Here is a 10762-nt window from a genome sequence, read left to right on the forward strand (position 1 = left end):
ATGACCGCTCCTACCAAGTGTCATGGAGAGGGACCCTGTCGGCCACCCGCCCCCTGCGGACGGGTGTCCCCCAGGGCTCGGTTTTAGGACCCCTTCTCTTCTCCCTCTACACTAAATCACTGGGTAACATTATCACGTCTCATGGCTTCTCCTACCACTGTTATGCCGATGATACTCAACTCTTCCTCTCCTTCCCTCCCTCAGATATCCACGTCTCTGAGCGGATCTCGGCCTGTCTGTCCGACATCTCCGCCTGGATGACGACCAACCACCTCAAACTGAACCTAAGCAAAACAGAATTGCTCCACCTGCCGGCCAAATCCTCCCCCCTGACCGACCTTTCCATCACAGTCGAGAATGCAGCTGTGACCGCGTCCCCGACCGCCAAGAACCTTGGTGTTGTCCTCGACGACCAGTTGAACTTCTCTGCTCACATCGCAGCGACAACCAGAACCTGCCGATTCCTCCTGAGCAACGTCAGAAGGATACGCCCCTTCCTGACAAAAGAAGCCACCCAACTCCTCGTCCAATCAACAGTCATCTCCCGCCTCGACTACTGCAACGCACTGCTCGCTGGCCTCCCGGCCACTGCCACTAAGCCTCTTCAACTCATTCAGAACGCAGCGGCCCGCCTGATCTCAAACCTACCGAAGTCGGCCCATGTCACCCCACTTCTTAGGGACCTGCACTGGCTCCCCATTGCTGCACGAATCCGCTTCAAGGCCCTTGACCTAGCATACCGTGCGGCAAAGGGAACTGCTCCCGCCTACCTCCGGTCAATGGTCTCTAACTACACACCCTCAAGACCCCTACGCTCTGCATCTTCTGGCCGCCTCAGACCTACTCCTATCCAAGCTCCGGGAGGGTCATCAAAGAGAAGTCGCCTATTCTCAGTCCTTGCCCCACAATGGTGGAATGAACTACCCACCCCAGTTAGGACAGCCGAAACACGTCCAATCTTTCGCCGTCGACTAAAGACTCACTTCTTCAACCATTATCTGAATAAAAAAAAAAAAAAAAAAAACTAACCATACTGTCATGCACTTGTCCTAATAAACTAACCTACACTGTAGCACTCAACACTTTGATGAACATTGTTACTCAGCTGATAGAGTTGTGCTCTTCCTGATGGCTTGTCGTACAGAACTTGTAAGTCGCTTTGGATAAAAGCGTCAGCTAAATGACTAAATGTAAATGTATTATACTATGCACTCAGGGTGTAACACTCAAGTTCAACACTATTTGACGAACAATGCCACTGACCATTTAGCTGCCAGAGATGCACATCTCCTGCTGACCAGAAAACCACACACTTTTCTGATAGTGGGGTGCAGGGACGTGCACAGGACTTTAGAAAGGCAGGTGCCCAAAAGGAGAAAAGGGCATCAATTATTAAATGCAATGCGAGCGCGCACAGCGCGCAAGCCCGATTTTTGGGAGTTAATACAAGTCTATGGTACATTCAGTTTCACCAATAGATGTCACCAAAACTACATAGTGTCCCTTTAATAACACAATATGCGCTCCAGACCAACAGCTGCGGGCGGCATGCCGAAATTAACACGCTGTGTTGAGAGAGCAAGAGAGAGAGCGAGAGAGAGAGAGAGAGAGAGAGAGAGCGAGAGAGAGAGAGAGAGAGAGAGAGAGAGAGAGAGAGAGAGAGAGAGAGAGAGAGAGAGAGAGAGAGAGAGAGAGGGGGGAGGGGGAGGGGGGGGAGAGAGAGAGAGAGAGAGAGAGAGAGAGAGAGAGAGAGAGAGAGAGAGAGAGAGAGAGAGAGAGAGAGAGAGAGAGAGAGAGAGAGAGTATGCTGCGTGATTTTCCTAGCACTAGCAGCAGACAGGGAGGGGCTGGGGAGGGGTGATCTGGCGACGTGTTTCACGAGAGCTGCGCATCTTGCAAGTGAGGCGGTGAGATGAGAATGTGATAAAGCATGAAGTAAAGAGATAATGCAATGCCACCGCCCACCGCGGTATGAATAATAAGAAATGTAGTATATGGGGGAAGTGCAGTGTTGCCACTTCTAGCCTGCCTGCCGCCTGATTGCATGAGAGAAAAGCATGGACAATCACAACTTCACAAGGCAATGCATGCCCGAAATATACAGTGCACTGCAAACCCGACATTTTATTTTGTTGGGAAAATACCTTACCTGATGAAGTGTACTCTTGCTTTGTTTTAGTTGAAATAGTAACTGTAAAAAAAGAGGTCTCGACTCGAGTGTGAGCTCAACAACAGCTGGATATCAATTTCGTGTTCAGTGCACTGCTGGCCCGGCGCGCGGTTTACATCATCTCATCATCACCCACCCACGTGCTATGCGTAAATAATAGGTCCTTCCAGGAGGAGGGGTGGCATTTCTCTCTCTTTCTTTACCTAATATTTAGATTCTATCGTGACATCTTTCATTTGGAAGGGCAGGGCAGTATATCTATATGTGCAACAGTAAAAAAAAAAATAAAATAAAAAGAGGGTGGCATAAAAAGGGCACTTTCTAATGAAAAATGAAAAAGGCAGGTGCCCGGGCACCCCTTCACCCCTATGTGTGCATGTGCCTGCTGTCCTGGGCCATAGGAGGAACATGTGTGAATTCATGATGAATTGAAAATGGGGGACCCTGATGTGGGTATGTGTGATTGTTGAACTTAGATTTTTTATATATTTGTATGTTGTATTGAGATGTATTGTTGTGCTTTAAGTGAACATATATGCCTTGAAGCATGATTGAGTAGATGGGTATGTGTGATTGGTGAACTTAGATATTTTATTATATAATGTTTTTAGGTGTTATTGAGGTGTGTTGTATTGTTTTATTGTATTGTATTAATTGTATTGTATTGATTTTATTGTATTGTATTGATTTGTGTGGACCCCAGTAATAGTAGCCTATGCCTGTGGCAATGGCTAATGGGGATCCGAATAAACTAAACTAAACTAAACAAGATGAAAGTATTTCTCTGGTCTGTATCCCCTTAACAATTGTGTGTATTGAGCCGTACTATATTGTACCCATTCTGTAATCTGTTAATAAACTTTTCAATCAAACTTTTCAATCAAAACAGCTGCCCAACTCCGCGCTCTGAGCGTTCTGATGCACACATCACAGCCCAGTTTACCCCACCTGGCTGTTGCGCCCTCTGTGTCACTGTCGCAACAACAATCGCTGCAGGAGCGATAAATAATAACACACATTACCTATTCCGAAGACGGTAAAACACAGAAGGTGGTCTTGCGTTCAGGAGTGGTGGAAATAAATTCCTTCATGACAACATGAATGTCCAGTGAGTCCAGAATATCCTGATGCATATGCTGCGCCTGCAGCAAGTCCAGGTTATTATTATTAAAGAAATCAGATGAGACATTTATTTTCTGAGACACAAGTAAACACACACTCCACTTCAGTCAGTCCTCCCTCTCTGCAATTCGTTCCCGCATACAACATCGCCGACAGATATATTCCTTTACTGCGAATTGTCCCAAAACAAAAACTATTCCAGGCCGCTATTTCTTTACCAACGGATTTCCAGTTCCAACTGGTTCATGCGTCGGCTACACGCTGCTTTAATAACACTGCATTATCGAGACAGCGCCCCTATGTATGACTTTGAGGATCTGGCAATGAATTCCAAGAGTAGGGTAAATCTGCAGTGCCGGCACTGTGTAGTAGCGAGTCACAGTGCTGGCCGCCAGGCCGCGCAGTTGCAGCGGTTTGGAAAACATGGGGGGGGACAAATACTGCATTCTGAAATCATGCGGGGGACATTTTCCGGGGACCCCCCCGCAAGTTACGCCCCTGTGCGCAGCGACCAGGAAGGGGATTGGGAATTGGCATAACGACTAACATTGGGATGGGAGAAAATCGGAGGAAAAAGGAGGGGGAAAAAGATCAATAAAAAAAAATAAAAAAAAGGAAGAGCCTAGTGACTATCACCCATGAGGATCTTCATACATTCACAGGTTACAATATTCATATTTTGACAACATTCCATGATGTTACCCGTTTACAAAGAAACATGTCATATTTCTAACCTTTTTTCAGTTAGCCAAGAACCATACCTTCGTTTCCATTTTTTTTTTTTACCTTTGACACTTGCATGTGAAATACGACCGTCCTAGAGTGATAGTATACTCATGCTTTGACTTGCGTGTAAACTCCAGTGAGATAACGAGTGAGTTGAGTCAGTTGCTGAGTCATCGTCCTGTGACTTCCCTGCCGCAAACTGCCACTTAACATTACTAGTGTAAACAGGAAGTGGTGTTTTGATTGATTGATTGATTGATTGAAAACTTTATTAACAGATTGCAGAATGGGTACAATACAGTACAGCTCAATACACACAATTGTTAAGGGGATGCAGACCAGAGAAAGACTTTTGTCTTGTTTACATCAGGGTCCCCCATTTTCAATTCATCATAATATATATGACATACACGACATACAGATAGACAGTACTGCTACATCTATACATTTATGACATACCAGATTTACAAATACAGTACTGTTTGTGTTACCACAAGAGTCTAAAAAAGAGAGTATATACATTTGACGTAGAAACGTTTTTTTTTTTTTTCAATTTTTTTATAATATTTTTCTTTTTTTTGCAGGCAAGGGGTGGTTTGGCAGATTTTTTTTTAATTTAATTAACCTGTACGTGCAATTTCCTGCAATATAGAGCCTTCAATCTTGACCAATAAAGCTGCTCTTTTCACTATAAAACTCAGTTAACCATAAAGTAGTTATGGTTAGATTTATATATTGGGGGGGGGATATATCATATTTTTCATATGATCAAAAAGTGGTGGAGCAAGAGCATACCTTTGCTCCCCCAAGTTCAATAGTGGGAGAGCAGAGATGCTCCGAATGCTCTTATGGCCAGGCGTCTATGATTCACTGATACAAAGTAAAATAGTGCAGTGCAATAAAATAGTTAGTAAAATAGAATAAAATAATGCAATAGTGCATTGCAATAAAATAGTTATCATCGTATTTTTTCGGGAGGCCGGTAAGGAGTGCATTACAGTAGTCGAGTTGGCTTGAGATAAAGGCATGGATCTGGTTTTCAGCGTCCTTTTGATTTATAAATGGCCGTACTTTAGCTATGTTTCTAAGGTGGAAGAATTAAGTTTTTGTCAACTTGTTGATTGTGATTTAAAGCTTAGGTCTGAGTCTACCATGACACCAAGACTTAACTCACTCAAATACAGTTAGCAGCTGGATAGACCACAGATGGAAATTAGCTTCTGCTAAATCTGGTGCAAACATATTTTCATGTAACAATGATGAATTGAAAAAAAAAAAAAAAAAAAAAAAAAAAAAAAATTTTTAAATAGATTCGGGGCTTTTCAGAAAACATTCGGGGCTTGAGCCCCAGTAGCCACCCCCTAGCTCCGCCCCTGGGTAGGTGGGGTGGGGGAAACTACAACTGTACAAGCAAAATTGTACATTGGAATATCGACAACCTTACTTGGTCCCAAGAAGAGGGTCTCGTGTATTATTGAGTTAGGACATTTACTGTACATTTACAGGGGCCAGTTTCGAATTGCAGTCTCCCGTAGGTGCTCTTTGAGATTGGTTTTGAAAGTGGGTAGTGATTCACATTCCTTTACAGCTTTGGGTAGGGCGTTCCACATTGATGTGGCATAATTGCGAAACGTGTTTAGTCCCTTGTTTGAGCCGAATCTGGGTTTAACATGATTTGTTGAGCTCCCTCTGGTGTTGTGGTCGTGGTATTCACTGACCTTTGGGAAGTATTTTGACATGTACATGGGTACCTTAGTCGTATAGTGTATCTTGTAGACCAGGCCCATTGCAAGTTGCTGTACTCTGTCGTCTACTCTATCCTAGGTAGTCAAAGTGGGCAGGGGTGAGGTGGGTTCTAGGAGTAAGGTCAAGTAGTAGTCTGACCAGTTTGTTTTGTGATGTCAAGTAACGGCTTGACAACCACCAGTGATTAGAAAGACAACGTTTCGGTCCTCAGACCTTTTTCCTGATGACGGTGTGCAGCATTTTTTCTTCTCTTTTAAATACATATTGAAATAATTTTTAGGACAGGAAATAGACACCAGCAATGTCTTGTGTAAAATATGACTTTGATGTATCATGCTGAAAAGGGAACTTGTGGCCCCAAGACCCCCCCCCCCCTCTCATACTCCGCTGGAAGAAGGTTACTGTAAAATGTCAAAAATAGTTATTATAGCAAACATAAACAGTACAACACACATTTAAGTCTCAATCTTCGATTATAGAGCAGCACCATCAGGCCTACATCTTATAGGACACATGGAGGAGTTGTTCTCAAGGATCCACGACTCAGCAAGGCGGTGAGAATAGTGGACAATACTGCCTTCAATAGTGGGAACTATTTCCCCACTTTTCCCCTAATGTGACTTATTTTAATTAAGAGCAGCAACAGTGCAATTTAGATTAGATTAGATTAGATAACACTAACATATTGTTTCTGGAGTCAAAGACATTGAAGTTAAATGATCTTGTGGAATTTAAAACGGCACAATTAATGTATAAAGCAAAAAGTCATGCACTTCCAAGAAACATTCAAGAATTGTTCTTTGATAGGGAGGGGGGTTATAATCTGAGGGGAGAACACAATTTAAAGGTGCTAAACGTACGCACTACCATGAGAAAACACTGCATCTCAATATGTGGAGTGAAACTGTGGAACAGTCTAAATGTGGTGCTAAAGCAATGTCCAAACATGAGACAATTCAAACTGATGTATAAGGAAATTATGTTAACAAGGTACAGGGATGAAGAAGGGACTTGATATTCACGGGTGTTTACATTTTTATTTTGTTTTCTATTTTATTTTATTTTATACATATATAGTTTTTGTTTTTTGTTTTGCATATATATATATATATATATATTTTTTTTTCTTCTTTTCTTTTCTTTTTTATGTTTAAAATAGTACACTCATTTGAGTAGTGGAAAAGGGGTAGGATTAAATAAGTGTATACTTCTTCCTACTCCTTTTCGAACATGCAGATTGAGTTGTTTTTCTTTTTTGTTATTGTTTGTTGTATTCATTGCATGTTCGAAATAAAGACTTCAAATCAAAAATCAAAATCAAATAATGTATTATCATTATGCAGCACATGTACAGTACAACAAAAATGTATTTGGCATCCAACCAGAGTGCAAATGTAATAGTACAATGTACAGGTGATTAAACTGGGTATAACATATACAAATTAATATACAATCTGCAGAATAGCAAATTATTGAAGAACGTACAGTAGATGGCACAGAAAAGGGATGATATGTGTTTTAAATAACAATAACAATAAAAACAACAACAACAACAACAATAATAACAATAAGGTACATACAGGTATGTCCCTGTGATACTGACCTGTGGTAAACAAATAATTTATAAATTCAGTTTATGAATAACAGGCTTTTTTGTCAACTAGGATGCTACACAAATCGCCACAAATCTAAACACACCGCCTACTGCAGGAAATCTCCTGATCTCAGCAATCAATCTGAATTCTCTGTAGTTTTACTGAAGTGTCAGCCTACTCTGTGTCAGAACCTTCCCCAGCAGCGGAACACTTGCTTCCTCTTTGAGTTGCATTTTACAACCAGACACCTTTTAACAATCCGGTAAGTGATTTAAAACTACATCATGTTTCATTTTAGGAAATACGCAGGACGTTTTCGAATAGATGATCAAATATCAGTTTGAAGTTCAGCCTAGTATGTGGTGCTCGAAGTGCCCAGCTCTACGACATAAGTCGTTCTCCGTTACTTGCCAACGTAACAGACAATATGAAGCTCATCACAGTACATGTTGTGTTCCTAGAGAATCCCCTTCACTGGTTCTATCCAAGGTGGGCTGCAAGAGGGGAAGAGCATTATGATTACTGGACGCGTAATCACTGGACTCCTGCTCCAGGCTCCAGACAGGTAACCAACATCATTTTAAAACATTAGGTTACTATGGTTCTGGACCACAACCTATGGTTGTTATAGTTTCATAGGGTTTGTCTTAATGGAGCTTATTACATTATCTCTGTGTAGGTCTCAGTATTTAGTAAACCTAAATACTAAAGGGTCTTGATATAGGATATAGCAAGCTAGCATAAGGACACATAGTATAACTGTAGATTGTATAGTATAGCATTGTATACAGTGTACATAAGACCCAGTGCCTCATCCGTAGCTAACTGTGTATTGCACTAACGCAGGACCTTAGCATGTCTTACCATGCTCTTGTAAACTTTATGTACATATACCTTTATTATTATTACTTGTATTATTACATTGTATTATTGCACATTGTATTATTGCACAAATCTCCTATTCTCATTCCTGTCTTACTACTTGTGTTGCACATCGCTGCGGGCATGACCCCCCGCATTTCACTGTATGCTTGTATGCCGTGACAAATAAAACTCTTGACTTGACTTGACTTGACTTGACTTGACTCATTAGCAGGTGCTGGTTGTCTGTGACAGACTCCTCCATAGTTTACGTATGTTTAATTTATAATTTACCATTGCATTTTTGTAATACATTTTTATTTTAAATGAAATTAATTAGAGAATGTATTATTTTGGGATACTGTGATTGTTGCTATAATATTGTACATTGTTGTTTTATCAGTTGGCAGTTACACTGGAGAATATACAGTAGTAAGGCCACTGATGACCAGCCAACTCACTGTTTGTTTTTGTTTATTCTTTCAGAATAAAACCTTTATTAAAATATATTCATCCTGAATCTGGTGTGATGCATGGGCGCAACATAAGCGTAGATGTGGGAGAGCCAATAGAGAGCAAAGCCCTAGGTTTTACATCCCGGTGACATCACATGTGCAATGCTTCCTTCTACTATTTCTACAAACTGTCCCTTTTGTGGTGCTGGAATTTGGAACAGCTTTGCTCAACATTATTTAGTGTAATTCCCTCACTGTATTGTGTTTGTTTGGTGATTTTTGGCAGAGGACACATGGCAGACTCAGTACAGATGGTTCCTGTAGCGGCCGTTGCCCCAGACTACATCCTATCTGGAGGACCACACCCTGCAGGCTTTGCTACCCTTCAGGCACCTATCATGATGCAAACAACCCCTGGAGCACCAGCTCCCCTAGGCTACACCCCCCCCCCCCAGGCTCCTGTGATGATGCCGGTCCTGGACAGGCCCCCAGGCTGCCCCCCGGGACTGGAGTACCTGACTCAGATCGACCAGCTCCTCGTGCATCAGAAAGTGAGCATGGTGGAGGTGTTCCTGCGAGTTGAGATGAGCAACGCCTACATAGTGAAGAACAGCGTCGGCCAACAGGTTTTCACTGCAGTGGAAGAGAACGACTTCTTCACCCTGCAGTTTTGTGGCCCCAATAGGCCCTTCACCATTCACATCCAGGACAACCTGGGGCAGGAGGTCTTGACCCTGATACGCCCCCTGAGTTGCTGGCTACAAGAGCTGGAGGTGCAGAACCCTCCTGGTAACCCCATAGGCTATGTGGTGCAGGACATGTACCCTTTCCTACCCAAATTCACAGTTCTGAACGAGATGAGGCAGCCCCAGCTTAAGGTCAAGGGGCCATCATTTTGTCACTGTAATTGCATGTCTGATGTCACGTTTGAGGTGATGTCTCTGGATGAGTCAGCTGTGGTGGGGCAGATCACAAAGCAGTGGGGTGGCTTCCTGCACGAAGGCTTCACCGACGCTGATAACTTTGGGGTCTCGTTCCCAATGGACCTGGATGTGAAGATGAAGGCTGTGATGCTGGGAGTCTGCTTCTTGATCGATTTCATGTTTTTTGAGACAAAAAAGTAAAAAGAAATATGTCCATATTTGGTCTGTTCCTGTGGGCCGGATATGATCTTCAAGATGCTGCCTCTGGATGATCAATCTTCAGAGGTCGGCCAGATTAATAAGCAGTGGGCTGGCTTCTCTCTGGAAGTTTGTACGGATACAGATAGCTTTGAGATTTTATTGCACTGCACTATTGCACTATTTTACTCTTTTATTACTCTCTATTTTAATATTGCCATAGAACTGTCAGACACCATTGAGTTGATTGAATATATTTCCTGCCGTGTGAACTTTGTAATAAAACTCAACATTTTAAGAGCGAAGTACTGTCCTGGGCTTTGTTATTAGTTATTGTACCTACAAAACAATAGAACTTTAAGTAGATGTACTTATTGCTGTTGTTCTGTAAAGTAATTCAGAACTGTTCTGTAAAGTAATTCAGAACTGTAATTGTTCTATAATGTACCTTAGCACAGGGGGAAAGGCGGAGTACAGTATGAGAAAGACCTATGGCTCTGACAGCATTAAAGATCTAAAATACTGCTGTACCCTTTTCTTATCAACCGTATTGTGTAAACATCTCAAATACTGGGTTGATATGTCTATTTTATGTGTATCTGCCAATTTCATGATTTTATATTTCAATTTTTTGTGTATCAGTGACAATAAAACCGTAAAAACAAAGAGGCCTACTAAGATGTTAGATCCTAATCTGAAAAACGATGTGATTTAATGTTCTATACCTTATCTTGACTTTGTATATTTGGCTGTTGTCTATTTTATGCTCATTCTATGTTTATTCTATGCCTAATTTTATGTCTGCACTTTATGCATTACTCATCCTCATTTTATGCCTACTGTATGTCTTTTTTACTGCTGTGAACATTTTAAAATCGAATCGAATCTACAGTACTACAGAATGTGACTGTGGGCTCCCTCTACCCAGTCAGTATCAGTACTACAGAATGTGACTGTGGGCTCCCT

At 41.9% G+C, this 10762-nt stretch overlaps 1 protein-coding gene across 1 annotated transcript; it reads left to right on the forward strand.

Moving 5' to 3' along the window:
* Nucleotides 1–9139: 9139 nt before the first annotated feature.
* LOC311238704 (phospholipid scramblase 1-like) lies at nt 9140–9799 on the forward strand (the record flags this gene model as incomplete). Its single annotated transcript, XM_084326867.1, has 1 exon — nt 9140–9799. One exon carries the CDS (start codon nt 9140–9142, stop codon nt 9797–9799), a length of 660 nt encoding a protein of 219 aa, XP_084182993.1.
* Between the last annotated feature and the right edge of the window lie 963 nt (nt 9800–10762).

Source organism: Notolepis coatsorum (genome assembly GCF_963971535.1).
Source record: "Notolepis coatsorum genome assembly, chromosome: 1".
Taxonomy (NCBI): domain Eukaryota; kingdom Metazoa; phylum Chordata; class Actinopteri; order Aulopiformes; family Paralepididae; genus Notolepis; species Notolepis coatsorum.